The 17,416-nt window shown below is 39.8% G+C and overlaps 1 protein-coding gene across 11 annotated transcripts in view; it reads left to right on the forward strand.

Moving 5' to 3' along the window:
* The first annotated feature begins 504 nt into the window (after positions 1-504).
* The window catches only part of Nrm (neuromusculin), a 407,543-nt gene continuing 390,631 nt past the window's right edge, over positions 505-17,416 (forward strand). For 4 of the 11 annotated variants that reach the window (XM_076434727.1, XM_076434729.1, XM_076434723.1 and 1 more), the window contains exon 1: positions 508-1,724. In XM_076434727.1, the coding sequence (XP_076290842.1) occupies positions 1,610-1,724 (115 nt within the window). In that variant the 5' untranslated portion in view covers positions 508-1,609. Of the gene's footprint in view, positions 1,725-17,416 lie in introns of all 11 variants that reach the window. The other 7 variants (XR_013010095.1, XM_076434722.1, XM_076434720.1 and 4 more) reach the window with 5 other exon arrangements.

A 17,416-nucleotide genomic window follows, 5' to 3' on the forward strand; every position in this document is an offset into this window, starting at 1 on the left:
GGATCGGTTTCATATACATAGAATAACAAAATCCCGTAAAATGGCAATATTATAAATTAGAAAAAAAATGTTTCCGCTTGAAACGCTATATCTGCTCGGAAAGTGATCTGAAGGATCTAATATTTTGAATTTCAGGGTTTCGAAGGGTTCTTATCCGAGATGAAAACAAATTTTGTTACGGAAATATTACTGTAATTGTGTCAGAAAGAAGTTCGAAAATCGAGGGTCCCAAAATATACGAAGTTTTCGGTCACTTTTGCTTAGGTGCAGCTAGGGTTGATCCTAGTGTAGGGGTTGTATGGGGCGTGAGGAGAGCAACGATGGCTCGAGCGAGATGTGCCGCGCGGCGCGGCAGGGGTTCAGGTCACACGGAAAATCTTAATTCCATGTTCAGGACTTTCCACCACCTTTCCGCGTTCATGCAGAGACTGCCACGGTTCTCCCATCTGCGCCCACCACCCCGGACGGACGAGCTACCGTTGCAGGCAGTCGGCTTCCTTCGTAGGGACATGCGCAGCGACCCGCGGAACGACAGGTGCGCGCCGCTCGCCACGAATCGCTTAGTTTCGGGTAAGCGTACGAATCGGTCGTATCGCGTCGTGCCGCCTCGTCTCCGGCACCGTCATCAGTCGGGTATCTCGCGGGCTCTCTTCCTCTCTGGGTCAGTCGTCGAGGTGGTTTCTCTGGTGAACAGAGCCCCACGCACCCACACCATTGACACCGATCTATCCACCTCACTCTCTCTCTCTCCCTCTCTCGTGGTGTGTGCGCTCCAACCCCTCTGATAACACCACCAAAGGATAACACACGCTCGATCATCATCATCAGCAGCAGCAGTATCAGCATCCCCGAATTCCTCTCTCGGATCCTCTCGCACTTGTCGACGCCCTGAACCCGACTCTCCTTCCCTCCCACTATCTCACTCTCTGTTGCTCCAGGTTACCTCTTCCCTTCTATTTCTCTCGTTCTTACCCTCTCGCAAACCGTCGTCGTCTCTCCACACAGTAGCCCGCCGTTTATCGAGCGTGCACGTGCTCCTCGTCGCTTCTTCCTTGCCGCTCCGCTGACACGCTTTTAGCAACCCGACGACCGGGTCCTCGCCGCGCTTGTACACTCGAAACGAGTACATCTCCTTCCGGGCCAGGCCGACGTCTTCCGCCCCTCTCGAGTCCCGTACAAACCTCTCCGGAATCGGATGCTCGGTAGACCGATCCCCAGACCCGTGTGCCGGAGAACCTCGGGACCAATGATCGCGGCCGGCTGTCTAACGACCGCCCAGTGACTCTCGGTGAACCACCATCCACCGCGATATTCGAACTTTCGATCCGGGATTCGATCGGTATTCTCCTCTTTGTTTGTGATACGCGCGCCGCCGCGCCGGGTACTCTGTGAGTGTGTTTGACCGCGAGTGAAGATCACCAAGGGTCCCCTCTCTCTCTCTATCTGTCTATCTTTATCTGTCTAGTTCTCTCGATCTCCCTTTTTGTCTCTCGTTGTGCGAAGAGATAGATCATACACGATACAGTGGTGCGACGAATGTGGTGCGTGAGCTGTTGAGATTATCGCGGTTCCGGTTCGTCGACAGACGACGCGACACTGATTTTTGAGGATGGCCGACGGACACACGAATCATCCTCTCTTCAGACGGGCTACCGGAAAACGTGCGATCGCAACGATCCTTCTATCGATCCTAGCCGCGTCGCAGATCCTCCACAATGCCGAAGGTGAGTCACTACCGGGAAACCAGTTGTGGAACGTGCGAAACACTCCCGGATAATTATTTCGCACGGTGCTCGCGATTCGACCGGCACCCGTGGAAACGGGTCACGCGCGAATTCAAAAGAAGTTGGCACGGCACCGCCATGCTGTTGAAAGTCGCGAAACACTCCGGGAAATTTAGCGGGAGGGCCCGCGGGGTGGATGATGAACACGAGGAAAGAAGACATATGCGGGAAGAATTTCTAACTGGAAAATGAGTGGGAACGAGTGGGATGTGTTCACGCGTAACCGATGCAAACTGTGAAAAGCAAAAAAAAATATGGTTTCCCGGGTGCAAACGGAGAACACATTGTCGCCTCGTTTTGCGAACATGCTTCGCGAAACTTGCCACTCCGCTGCGGAAGTTAGAACAACTTGGACTAGCGAGTGATGAATAGCCCGCCGATTGTATTATACTTGGACTTTTGTTAATGGTCGAGGAAATGCTAAACTATTTTACAGTCTATGATGAATAAAGTACTAAAGTAAACACTTAAAAATGTTGAAGTGAAAGAAGCTGCACCTATCGTGCACACACACACATTGAAAGTATCTGGCCAATGTTGCCTTATAAAATTGGCAACACTGAATTCGTATATATTTTTATAATGAAAACCGTACAAAATTTAAATAGATTCAATCTTGTCACACTCCGTCCATGTGTTGACATTATTGTTTACCGTCAGACGGAAACAAGAAAAGCGTCTAGACATTTTGTAGACGATCATTAAACAGCGGATCTTCATGCAAAATAAACATTGTCTACCTAAATTTCCACAAACTGGAATGAAATAGAAATTTATTTTCTTCCCTATTATGTTTAGTAGGTTGAAAATAATATAATAGTATGTTTAAATTTTCCTAATATTTTTGCTATTCTAAATTACACCAACTCATTGTTGTCATAAATGCATAGTCTAATCATTAGACAGCGGATCTTGATGCAAAATAAACATTGTCTACCTGAATTTCAATAAACTGGAGTGATATGGAAATTTATGTTCATTCTTAATATGTTTCTAATGTTTTTATTGTTTTAAATTACACCTTCTAATTTCTGTTATAAACGCATCAAATCCGCTGTCTAATAATCATTCATCTCAACAAAATTCATCAACAATATAAATGTATTAAAACGTATGAAATTTGTGATTGTAATCACAACAAATTTTGCGATTCTGAATGAATTTATATTCAAATTCGACGAAGAGATTGATGGGAGAATTCCATTTTACTAATTGCAAGACATTCTCTCTGAAAGCACAACAGGAGAATGATAGAAGAATAATCGACGCATTTGCATATTAAGCTTTTTACACGTTTCACGATTAATTTGATAGCTTCGCGGACGTTTCTATCGGATCGGCTCTTTGTATTATTAATTGAGTCACCGGTCCCGAATACATGTAAATTTATTTCTGAATACGATGTGATCGATCGAGATTGCATATTTGTTTTTCGGTTTCCCGAGCATCGGAAACTAGCGGTGCGTGAGATACAAAGAGCGTTTAAAATGATTCTCGTAATCGTGTTTACGTTCTGCTCGTTGTTTGACGCTGATTATCATATTCATCGTATAGCTCTCGGAGAAATGATTTTGCCTGTTTGTAACAGCCAATGTTGTTTCATGGTATCGTTGATATTTTGTACTTTTCATGGTTTTATTTTGCTGTTGATTTTGTATATATAATTTCATTGAATTTGTGGAAGACACTAATAAAGGTGTCTTCTTCAACCAATTAAAATATGGTCCATATAATTTAATATCATCGATAGCCCCATAATAATTTTCATCATACAGAAGAGTAATTTATTCTGCGCAAGAGAAAGATTTTTATAGAACAAAGTCGTGGTGCTTTAACCTTGCTGAAACACTAAAGAGACTTAAGTAAAGAGACTTGAGTAAAGAGACGCGAAAGTACTCTTCCCAAAGTACTGAAGAGACTTAACAGACTTGAGGGACGTCGAGGATCCAGGGGATGGGGGTTGTATCATCCGGAAAAAAGATAGTACAATAGAAATTCGCCGAATGTTTAGAATGACTACCAAAATAGAAGTAAATTGGTAACCACAGAATTGCAGTGGTACAGCTTGATGTGCCCAGAATTATGAATGTGGTCCAAGTCATATATTTCTTGTTTCCAGATATTTAAAGAAAAACGGCTCATTTTTCACAATATCGTAAAAATGACATTGAATTCATTTAGTTTAAAATAATGTGATGTGAAACAACTGATAAACTCATTTTTTGATTTAGACCAGTTTCATAATTAACACTAAATGAATTCCATATATAATGTTGAAATAACAAGCAGTATCCAACGGTTCATTTCTCACAATATTGTAAAACTTACATTGAATTAATTTAGCTAAAATAATGAGATGTGAATTAACTGATAAACACACTTTTTTTTTTTAAATTTTGACTTGGACCACTTTCATAATTATGGGCACATATTTGGTGTTCCAACCGCTTGTTTCGCAACGCGTTTCACTTTCAATTCGAAACCGTAGAAATACTGTTTCAATAATGTTTCTTTAATTTCTGCCGGGGCGAAGACCACCGGCGCGTAATTTCGAATTAAAATCGCGGATAAAACTGGACCGCTGCACCATCTCGGTACCGCAAATTAATGTTTGCGCACAACAGCCAGATGTAAATGTACGCCCGAGCAATCGAAACAGGAGGGGAAATATAAAGTCGGCGTGTTTGTGAATTCCACGAGCCAGTACCGCGAAAAAATTTATTGCGCGCGTGTCGTCACCGCACCGGAAGATACGCAACGCAACACCGCGCCGCTCTCCGCGAATATATTCTACGCGTTTATTATCGAGAGAGCCTGTGCGAGAAATTCTGGCCTATCTACCCCGGTGAAGTTAATGAACTCTGAAGAATTCGGATTCTTTACGACGCGTTCCGTCGAAATCGTTCCTTTCGCCTGTGCGGAAGCATTCGAACCCCTTACAAATGGAACTTCCTGTCGGCACCAGTATTACATATTTTTTCGCTTTACGGTCGCTCGCGGAAAATTCTGATCTATTCCTTCTTGAACCTGCGCTATTTACTGCCTGCGGAAATTCTTGCGACGAGTATCGTTTTCGAGGGAATCGACGCGTAAATTTACGTGTTCGCGTTATTTTATTGATCGTTCGGTATTTCTTTTAATGGGCTGGAGGAATTTTCCTGGGGTTCAAAAAAAGAAAAAGTAAAAATTATGATCGTCATTGAGGCTCCTTTTGCAACAGTACAATTGTGCCCATAATTATGGAAGTGGTCTTCAAAATTTAAAACAGATGAGTTTATCAGTTATTTCTAAACACCGGATCTTGAATTGCAACAAGCTGGAGTGAAGTAGAAGTTTATTTTCATTCTCTTAATATGTTTAATAGGTGTTTTTAAATTTTTCTAATGTTTTTACTGTTTTAAATTACACCTACTAATTTCTGCCATGAACGCATAAAATCCGCTGTCTAGTTATTTCACATCACAGTATTTTAAACCAAATTAATTCAATGAAAAATGAACTGTTGGATAGTGCTTGTCATTTCAACATTATATGGAATTCATATCCTATTCCTTTAAATATCTCGGAACAAGAAATATACGACTTGGACCACTTTCATAATGATGGGCACAAAAAAAATTAAACATTTCTTCCAACCTAGAATAATTCCATTCCATATGAATTTTATTCTTCACATAGATATGAAATTGATACAATACCTCGTACAACACTGAAATGTTTGTAATTTGTATACTTCGCTCCATGTGTATTTTGCAAATCCGTGTGCAGCGTAAGTTTACGTAGCGTGGTTAAAAGCATCTCAGTCCTTTTTTTTTCGCATAAATGTTTGGAGGCAGATAGTTCGACCGCGGTTTCGCTCGAAAAACTGCAATTTAAAATTCTCGCGCCTCAACGCGGGCGAAGTTATAGTACATGCAGTTTTCGTTATACTGTACGAACTTTTAAATACTAGAAAACCGACACTGTGTCGGCCATGGAACCGGGGTTTTTCAGTTCTTGACAGTTTTAGGATTAACGACTCGACACGAATCGATGTGTAGGCGTGTGCACACCGCACAGCCATACAATCGAGTTACGGAACGGTCGACGGTGTACTTTTGCAAAATTTTAAGTCCCGTGCTTGGTTCCTTCGTGACCTGGATCACATAGCTTTTGTTTAGAAACGTGACTGCCTGAATACTGAATACCTCGCTGAAAATATTTACAACAATTAAACGATTATGCTTTTAATCCATTTACGGCTGCATTCAAACAACACAATCGTAGTTCGTTAGAATATATTATTGTAATACGTATGTATTATGGTATTATTCAATTTTCATGATAATATTTAATTACGACGTTGAAACTGTTCGTTGATGATACAGCCGCAATTAGCTCAGGAATATTAAATGTTTAACAGTTGCTTAACAGTCTCATGAATGTTATCCAACCTCGTCCAATAAATGAACTCCTACCGCTGTTCTTTTGTAATTTTTAATTAAATTCGCCGAAGACCCTGTGCAAACAATAAAATAGCAACAATCGAGATTGCATCTTCCGCAAAAGTAATTGCTTTTTTTCTAAAAACGAAATATACGAATTGTACGCGGTGAAATATACGTACGACGAATACTGTGGTTCCTAGTGCACACTCTACTGAAACACTGATGAAAATTGTTATTTCTACTACAATACTTTCGCCGTAACTTAAATATTAAAACATTGAAGAGACACCATATGTATTTAAAGTGAAGTGAACAATTGCGAAACACAAATTGTTCCTGATAGAATCGCATCAATAGATTGCGTATCTTTATGCAAAAGAAAAATTGTATCGATTGCGAGGGATAGAAACCAAACAGAATGTTATATCTTCCCTTAATAACTTTAATAGATGAGAAATCATATATGTACATCTTCAATTTTTAAAATTTTCCTACAATTTTGAATTTCATCTACTTAATTTTGCTACAAATGCATAAACTATTCACCCGACACAATCGATACATCGAATGTATCCCCATTCTCGTGTCCCCCCCCACCCTTTGTAGAAAATAGTACTAACTTATTCAACACCACATTTTGAACTGTGCTAAATGTAATACTGTATTATTATTAGTACCTTGAAACTTTAATCAAAATATTGTTCGCGGGTATTTGCGACGTTTTTGAACGAACGGGACAACTTTAGCCAACCGCAGCGTTGATAATAGAATAGCATATAATTAACAGTATAAATTATTCCGAGTCCGCACGGCGTCTTTTGAAACACTGTGCCCACACGAGGACCGGAGGGGTCGATATACGCATTCGCACATAGTTCGGCTAGTACGGGCATGCAAATCCAAACGAAAATTAATGCTGCGATAATATTTACGCTTAACCTTGCGACATCGTGTTCGTATTAATTGCCGGTATCGATTACCGATACCGGTTTCAATAGAACCGTTCTATTCTGCCGCGTGCTCCGCCGAATTATTAGTTTTTCGACGGACACATCCGGTTACGTCAGAACACGGGGTAGAGCGAGAGGAGGATCGTTTACAAATTCCTCTCGTTTTCGTTCGCTTCAATCGCGATCATTTGCATCGTCGTTAATCCCATGATTAGCATTAAACGCGTTCACAGCGAGATTAAACGAGTCCAGCTTTCGGGACACTTTTCTTCTTTCCCTGGGACGTGTTTCAATTCCGTTCGGATCCCCACCCCCTCACTCTGTTCGCCTTTTTACCGATTCAAGTCCGTCCATCGATTTTTAGAGCAAACTTTTTGCTACCGAACCGAAACTCCGCTGCCGAAACGCTTTGCGATCTTGCCTGCTCTCGTGTACTCCGCCTAGCCTAGACTCGTTCAACAATGGCAAAAAATGTAACCTCTGTTTTCCCGAACGTTAAGAAGTGTAAGAACTAAATTCCATTCGTTGCGACCTTTTTCCGAGCCAAGGCATGCGAACTTTATTCCGCCGAAAAAATTATTCAGCTCGCCGTTTCAATGATTCATGGCGAAGATGTGTTGAACTGCTACCGTTTAATTCTTGAACAAAAGCCCGGTTTTATTTTCAACGATGAATGGAAAAAGTCGGTTCCGCTGATCCCCTATTTTGGTCGTTCCGGAAAAAGTTGCTAGAATGAATAATTCCGTGCTCTTGAAACGAATAATAACGAAACATTAGCGGAATTGTTCGAAAATTATCACGGATGTATTACGTTGTTCGGAAAGTAATTTCATTTTTCTGGAGTGTGGATGCATTCAGTGAAAGATTAGAATTTAAGGATATTGCAACGTTATTTTTAATGCAAGAATATCATTAAAGGGTGAAATCAATTTCTATTTTGCTCTCGCTTCCCACAATCAATGCAAAACGTTTTTATTTTGCATCAGTAAAGAATACTATTATATTATTTACAACATATTAAACATGTTAAGATAAAAAATAGATTCCTGTTTGACTTCCGCTCGTTGCAATTCAGGTAAAAGATGTTATTTTGCATAATGGCGCAGTTTTCCATTGCCTTTTCAGATTAGCACGCGAAATGCTCACACTTTTAATTACTGTAAGCGTCTTTAAAGTATTCTTTTTTCGTCGTGGTGGAGTGAGAAAGGTGAAGTTGATACGCGATATCAACAGACTCCAGCATTTTAAGAATGCTATTTACAAAGAAACAGGAACGCGCGCAACACAAGCCGAGCGCAGGGTCTCTCGGCGGATTTACGTTAAACACATCCCGTTCCTCTGTAATTGAGTCGGCTTAATTAGATTCTCCGTTGTTTGGCCTGACGTATTTTACTACAGGATATTTCCCTATGAACTTTCTTGGAAGTAACACAACGCAAGCTCAAAATAGATGTGTTCTAGTGGCGACTGGAGCTGCGCGAATTTCTGACAACAGAAATAAACCTTCCGTCTACGCCGGAGCCGGAGCCGAACGCGTGAATGCGCGAAACTGATTCGCTACAATAGGAGACGTAGTTTAAGAGAGCAAAGGCTGCCGGGAGATTTAACGTCGACTCTCTCATTTCTACCTTCTCTTTTTCACGCAACGATTTTCCATCGTGAAAGCTACGGTTCGAGTAATTTATTTAATCAAACGAAAACTGAACAGTCTAATTAGATTCGACGTATCAGAATGAAAACCGGATTTGATGCATTTATGACAAAAATGAACAGCCGTAATTTTAATTAGAGATATTGGATGAAGTAATCAATTTTTATTTGGCTCCAGAATCTTTGTAATTGACGACGAACATTTTTATTCTGCATAAAGATTCGCAGTCTAGTGATGAGGTTTATTTTAATTTTTGCTTAACGCAGATCAAGTCACTTTATGTTCGTCTTTGCTTACTGCGATAGCAGCGCGGTGCATTTTGAAAGGGATTTGCATACGTCACTTAGTATAGTCATTATAGTAGTGTGTGTGCTATGGTAGTCGTCAAACAATACAGAACTTGACGATTTGGGTAACGTTCTCGGTGTAATTGAGAATAGAAGCAAACATTTCAATAGTTTTATGTTATAGAAGGAATAATGTACAATCTATAACAAATTTTGCCATAAATGCGCATGTATTTATTTTTTAATGAAACTGCAAAGGGGCATTTGTTATTACAAAACGCAGTAGGAAAATAAAGTACAGGCACCTTGGAGCGCAAGCACGCGCACATATTCGCAAGAGAAAAATAGTTTTGTAAATTCGATACTCGTAGCCGTCTCCCTACGTTACATAATAAAATATAGTATACTGACATACAGTAAAAACTTGAGTTTCACGGCTTACATAAGAAACCAAGAAGAGTTTCGAAGCAAGGGAAGGGTTGACACTGTTCTGCTGGCCGACGCAGAAGAAACTATTATTGCTGGTCGCACGTGGCCTCAAGGGGCACTTTCACGGTATAAAAAAATGTTGATATTGCAAATACTTGTATTTTTTCCCCCAGTAGCTCTGCGTCACGGCTACAAAACATAATACGCCGTAAATGTTTGTGGATAACGTTACATGACCCTCCGCTTCTCGTTCCGCTATTCTTTTTACTCGAACGTATAAATCCCGATGCGATACTGAAATTATTTTTAGTTTTATGCATACGTGCAATTATATTCGAATATTTACAATAATTCGGAACGATGAAATATTTTCGGACGGGGATCTGCTCGATTTCAATTGGGTTTAAATGCAGTTCGAAATCGATCGTGTTGATTTTATTTTTGGCAGTGCACGTTTGGCTTCGTGTCGCTTCTGGTTATCTAAAGCTCTTTCACCGAACTCGCCAATGCATTTCAAATGGCACTTCGTGCGGATACAGTTTTATGCGATGGTGCTCTACATAGTTTTACAAAGGATCGGGTTTCACATGGAAATTACCTTCGACGAAGTCGGTTCCATAATCCGCGTAAATAGTGTCCCGAAAACTTCGTGGAAATGCGAGGTACCTTATTTTTGCATTTTTAAATTTTTCGCAGAAAAGGTGAAATTATCTAATCATTATTTTCTGTAGGGTTCTTTCTAAAAGTTGTTAACAGGCCTGGTCTAGAATGTTCTACAATCGCGCTGTAAACATATTATATTTGTAAATGTTTGAATTGTGTACCGTTAATATTAGTTGTAAATGATCGTTGCTAGTAGAACTGTAACAGTAATCTAACAAACAGAAGATAGTACTTCGCTGACTGTAAACCGAGGAACACGCAGATTTGATCAACAACTTTTATAAAAAGCCCCACAGAATTATACAAAAATATTTATCGAACCTTGGTTACGTCCACTTAACACTTCTCTGTGTAAACTATTTTTACAAATGTGTACATAAAGTCGTCCAGTGAATTCACTGGAAAATTCAATTTGCCCAGGTGACGGCGTTTGGCACATTTTATAAGAGTATTGAGAGAATAATGATTCGGTGGGGTGGCGTGATTTTATGAAAATGATAGGTGAAAGGTTGATCGTTGATTTTCCACGGTGTGTAAACGCGGAACAAACGGCTAGCAAATTGTTTCCCCGGCGAGCAACGCGAGCGCGGCACGAGAAAAGAAACGTTAACGTTAAACGTTAACATTAATTTAATGGCGCCTTCCTGTACCGGTTCGATGTCATTTGCATACGGTTTCAGTTGGTCTCACACACTAACTTTGTGCTTACACATGTACGCGGAAACTGCGCGTAACTAACGAACGTATCAAGTAATGCGAATTCAACGCCGGACTAGATCAATTTATGGAAATTGTTCGAAATTAACGAACAAATTCGAGGACCACCGGCAAAAAGCCCGAAATTTTCGGCTGTCTCTTTGCGTTCTTTCATATCAGCGATTCGCGCATAACAAATTCACGGATCGGCGAACTCGTCGAACAATGTTGCCCTCCCTCCTCCCATTTCGCGCATAATTTCCTCTTTTTCCATAGATCTATGCCAGACCGTCATACATATTACGCTTCTGTATTTAATAACGCGTTCTCACGGCTATTTGTCAGACATTTGTTCCACTTTTATTTATCCGCCAATTTGATCTGTCGACGCGCGACGTCCTCTGAAGTACTGTTACAAATGATTACGCATTACTATCAAAATTATTGGGAGTACAAATAAGAATCCGCCGTTTTTTCATTTTAAATTGGGCATTTATTGCGAAAAAACGGTGCCTTATGTTTTATTCAAAGTATTGTCCATCGCTGGCCACTACTTTTTCTCATCATTCTGACAGCATTCGGATACCGCGTCGGAAGAACGCTTCATCTTTTGACGCTATCCATGAATCGACCCAATTTTTGGTATCGTCATATGATGTGAAGCGCTGCTCAGACAGGCCATGCGTCATCGATCGAAACAAGTAGTAATCAAAAGGAGCATGTAACTGGTGAATACGGCGGGTGGGGTAAAACTTCCCAATTAAGTGTTTTCAAGTAGGTTTTGACTGGCGCCGCAACATGAGGACGAGCATTATCATGCAGAAGAATTATTTTGTCGTGTCTAGAGTAACCTTCTTGAACTTTTGAAACCACTCACGACAACTTCTCTCACTTAATGCAGCTGCAGATTTCTTCAAATTAAAGAAGTAAATCAGAACTTCTCACAAATGACGTTTATTCGGCTCAAAACTCGACATTTTCGCACGAAAAAAATATACGACGCTCTGATACCCAATCGCTAATATTTCGAGATTATGTTGTTGACAGATGTGCAACCTTACGATATGACGTCTTACATCTGACACTAGCCGGCCATAACTTACTGGTTGCGCTATCTGATTTTAAATGGCGGAGACTTATTTGTACTCCCAATAATTTGTAGCCTCTATAAATTAGATGCAAACATGGAGACAGGTCCAGGCTTCGACAAGATGGAGCGATCCTCGAAATATTTACAATAAGCTTGTGGATCGCGGATTAATGCTACAAGAACTGATTTTCCGGAAAATTCGGAAAATTTTTAGTTTTGATAATCCGGAAAATTCCTAATTTAACCCCACCACAATTTTTCGCGCAGATATGTATCTTAAGAGGCAGGTTTACTTCAATAATCCAACATCACCGGAGAAATGGAAAGAAAACATTCCTCACGAAATTGAAAGCGTCCGCATGAAGCATGGCCTGTTCTCGAAAACTCGGGGGTCGAAGGATTGATGTTGCAGGATTTGGAAGCGGGAAGAGATGAATTTCAATTTTACAAGATAATTCTCCAGATTATTGTACTAAATGATAATCACACAGCGGATTTTTATGCAGAATGAAAATGTGCCACCTGAATTGAAGCAAACCAGAGTCACTTAAAAAATCGTGGAGAATGGAAATGTTCTAGGTCGGAAGAAATGTTTAATTTTCCAGTTAAAATAAGTTGAAAATTATATTCCAGTATTTTTAAATTCGTCTGATGTTTTTAATGTTTTACATACTCATTTTTGTCACAAATGCATAAAATCCGATGGCTAATGATAATACATAATCTTCGATTGAAGCGAGGAAATTTCTGGTTCGACATTATTGCAGAGGCTGGGTACGCGTCGGTAGGTGTACGAAACCGAATCGTTTAGCCGGGGGAAAAAAGTTCGTTGTTCAAATTCAATTTAATAGGCAATTCAGAACAGGATCAATTGAATACGGCCATCGAAAGAAGCCAATTTCACGGAAGAAAGGTTCGGTTACGGGTTTGGAGACGAGTCCAGATGGATTAAGGAGACTATCGACAACCGATACATTATTCATTTATCGACATCAATTGCGAGCATACGCGGCATTATGGTGGGACGCGAGACAGATAGTCGTAACATCGGTCGAATACGATAAATATTGAACATGAAAGTTATTCGGAGTGTGAATCATGGAATATACGGGTACGACGACGAGCGACGACGACGGTGGAGAGAACACGACGTTTATTGATTGGCCAGAATCCCAGCATCGAACATCCCGAACAGAATTTTCGTACCGCAATTGTCAAGTGGCAAAAATGCTAATGCCTGGTGTCCCACTTGAGCGGGGAAACGGATATCGTGCTTTTTCGCGTTTCGAGCGATCGTTACAACTCGCGTTCTCTTTCGTTCAATTATGCTTTCGACCCTCTATCGCGTTGCGTTTGTAACGGTATTGTAACAACGCGTCCCGTTCCAAGGATTATTTCATTTGTTTCGACGGCCGTTCTGTTGTCGAACGATACGTAATCGACGAAGATATTTATAAAGGCTAATTTAATTAAAATATTACGTTCCAACGGGATCGTGTTTCGCATACAACTCCACTGTATTTTATACGTACCGTCGCTTTAAAACTGGAGCGCCTCGTTCAATCCACTGTTTCAACACTGAATCTGTGATTTTCGAAAAAATGCCATTATTTCATTTAAGAGGTAATCTCGTTTTCAGGATTGCAACGGTGCGCCTTCTCATTTCTCGATAATGGAAAGATGGGATTTGTCGCCCTCAAAAGTTCTATTTTTGCGTTTACGAAGCGTAATTTTGTAAAACGTAGGACTTTTGAAGGAGCGGCCTAAATTAGCGGTCTAATTAATTGTGCAAAACAATTCTTTTAGGTTGAAAGATAATCCTCCAAAATTTTATTCGCCAACCCTTCATTCAAGAATAATATAAGGGTAAACAACAATCTTCATCTTTGTGTTTCTCGGTTGTTAATCGCGATATTAAGATGAAAGAATCGCGAGCAAATTATAAAGGGTAGAAAAAGAATGTATCTTGTTAGGGATGGGGGTTGCAAGCGAAAACTATGAAATTCAGATTAGAGAATTTTGAAAAATTTTATATGATGAGCAGATTTAGTTAATGGAGCAACGTTAAAATTGTTTTCGAGATCATTGATCGTCTGGGGGCGATAAGTAAGAATTAAAGGGCGGAACGAACGTCATTGGAAGCACAACAGCATTCGTGTAATTGGCACTTTCCCGTGACACGTAGGAGTACCCCTCGGAATGCTTATTCACGGTAATTCCTTACCTGCAGAGATACTATTTGCATGATCTAATCTCGGTAGAAAATTGGCTTCTGCTCGCAGCTTAGCAGGTACATTCGATGCGACGGTTTGATGTGGAGTTTAGGCAAATCTAATTTACCCCGCTCAGCGAGAACAACCTGATAGTTTCTTCCATTGTTTTCGAATTAATGTAATGAGAGATTTAATCTCGTCGAGATATTCGGCTGAGAAAATCGTTAACCTTAGAATGCCTTTATCGCGTGTACCAGTTGAAAACAATTCTATTCCGAGATCGAAGCTTTAACAAGACTTTGTTTCCTGTAAAAACATTTCTGAAGCATTCCAAAAATTATTAAGTCACAAGTACGAAGAGCCAGCCGTGTAGACTTCGAAAAAGACTTAACTACACGGTAATAATTCATTCACAAAACTCGAACCTCATCTATCTCTCAGAAATTATTCATTCTGGAGTTTGCAAGACCCCGCAGGAAAATTCCTATAGAACATTCATGCCGATAAATATTAACTTTCAAGGTTGGAGTTATTTGCATAACGTTTTCTGGAAAAGTTTCGTCTCAATGTCAGTTTCTTATTGTTAGACAGGAGTTCACAGTCACATTGCGAAATTGGGAGTAACGTTGCCTACGAACAATCTGTTATTTATTAATCACTACACTGCGGATCTTCATGCAAAATAATTTTCCTACAATTTTGAATTTCATCTACTCAATTTTCCTATAAATGCATAAAAATCCGCAGTCTATCAATCACTTTGACTATTTTCGACAAGTTCATTTTTGGATACTTGATGCACGTTTGTTAAACGGTAATTTACAGGCGCATTGTGAAATTGATAGCTGCAATTTCTCATTTCTTTGCGACTTTCGTTCTCTCTGGAGAGTTTGATTCCCCGATGCAATTTCGAAGCACGCCCATTTTTGGGCACGTGACGACCACAGAGTCCGAGTCGCGCGACCAGACAAGTTGAAATTTAACGTGAATTCCGAGACGTGACTTTGGATTATATAATAATATCGTACACGTTCGCATATGCGTTTGTTTGAAACACAAACAAAGTCGGCTGGAGTCTCGCGTTGCGCTTCTACGTGATACGGGCTAATCGTTGAAACTTTTCGGTGCTATGGCCGAAATTGCAGTCGTTACGCTGCGCTTCCTTCGCGTCGAGAAAAACAAATTCTGCTCGAATTTGCTGTCAATGACGCGTGAATGGAAATTCATTCCATTGCAGGCTTGACGACGACAGTTCCGGAATTGGACGTTCCAGGCGAAAATACACGGCTTTGGCTACCGCCGAGATTGTTTAATTTTGCGCCGCGTTTCGGAAAAATTTACGAACTTTTGTCGAATTTACAACGTTGTGTGCGGCAAGGATTTTCGCGGGATTACCGGTCTGGTCGCTTCATTGAATTTTACTGATATTTTTAAATCGTATCGTTTACATTTGCTGAAATTAACGTTATTTGGGATAAATGCTCGGAATTGTGTTACCAAATAGCTGCCATCGTTCGACGAGTGATGAAATGTTAACAACATTTCAATTAGTATCCAGGAATTTTTCAGAAATAATTTTTTACATGCGTTGCTGATATTTATTCGCTAACATTTTTGTAAAAAATACATTTTCTAAATAGCTGCAAGCACGCACACCAGAGGCACCGCACTGTTATTCCACCAGAACATTGTGTTTATGAATCGATATAAAATTACGAGTACAAAATTGATTCGACCAGTAATTAAATCATATGGTATTAACACGGAACGATTTCCCGATAATGATACAACAAACAGTCGCGTTTATAGGCGCAACATATAATTACTATAATTTAACTTCGTATTTTACTTCCGATCAATGTGTAGTAAAGATTTCGCACAATTCACACTTTCACACTTTCATAGTAAACTCGTTTAGATACTCGAGAATACAATTAAATTTGTAGCAGTGTTCTACGTGAACACTAAATATTCGTGTCGACGTGAAAATTTGAAATTCCCCAATGATCTATGATCAATGATTCCCCAATTCCAAAATGTCCGCTTCAGTCGGATTGTCGAAATGGCATAATCAAGTGCACATTGATCGGTAAACGCAATATGATGAAAACACGGTTACAACGAAGCACTCTTCAGGATCTTGATTTCATGGTTAATTCACATGGGAAAATATCTGAATGCACCGTAAAACGCCGCGCAGCGATTTTTTATCGTTCATTATTCGTATTTGGATTCTGAAGCTCCGCGACAGGAAGAAATATCGGGGAAACGTAGTTTGCATTAACGATTTCCAGTAATGTGGAAAATAAATATTGAATGTTATCTATTGCGGTGTTTTAGCAAACAGAGATTTGTGCGGATGATAACGATAACATTACCTGTGCAAACACGTACTACGGTTCCCGACGAGATCGAATCGACACTCGGGGCTTTTCGAGAAGATTGATATGTTAATCGAAAATTAGCGAAGATTCATTATTATGCAAACGTAAAAATCCACCACGATTTTCAGAAATCGATACCGTTTTTGTGACGTTCTCGACCGTGTAGGGTATAAACTGTACTATTGCTGGCACTACAGTAGTTATTGGCACTTTTGATTTGAACGGCAGATATTAAGAATTCCTGGTACATCAAATCATTTTATATTGCTTCTTATTTATATTTCAAAGCAACTTTGTAAGTTTTCATAACAGAGTTCCACGTGTGACTGTTAGCACCGCTGGTACATCCAGTAAGACCGACGGATGACCACAGTGCAGTGTAAATAGTGTTTTATTAAAATTTTCGTTACGAATAAGTATACTTTATCGCTTTATAACTTCATTTCAGACTGTACTACAGATGTAATAAGTGCGTGTATGTTTAATTATAAAACAAATAGCTTGTTTAACATTTACTTCTTACTGTGCCAATAACTACTATTTGCCTTACGATTGTTATTCACTGAATATATTTTATAATAAAAGATTTACAACTCGTAAAACTGTTTGATTTTGCTGAAAATCTCTATTAGCTTATAATAATAGCAAGTTAAAGTCGTTTAAACATTTCAAAAAAAAGATGAAAAGATTTTTACTACGATTTTGGCTTCGGGTGCCAATCATTGTACAGTTTACCCTATTTTGTTGCGAGCTGCAATTTTCTGTCGGTTGACGCGATTAATCAAAAATTGAAACATGTTATTATCCATTTTTGGCAAAATAATAAGTTTTCTGTCATCGAC

Source organism: Lasioglossum baleicum, chromosome 12, assembly GCF_051020765.1.
Source record: "Lasioglossum baleicum chromosome 12, iyLasBale1, whole genome shotgun sequence".
Classification (NCBI taxonomy): Eukaryota; Metazoa; Arthropoda; class Insecta; order Hymenoptera; family Halictidae; genus Lasioglossum; species Lasioglossum baleicum.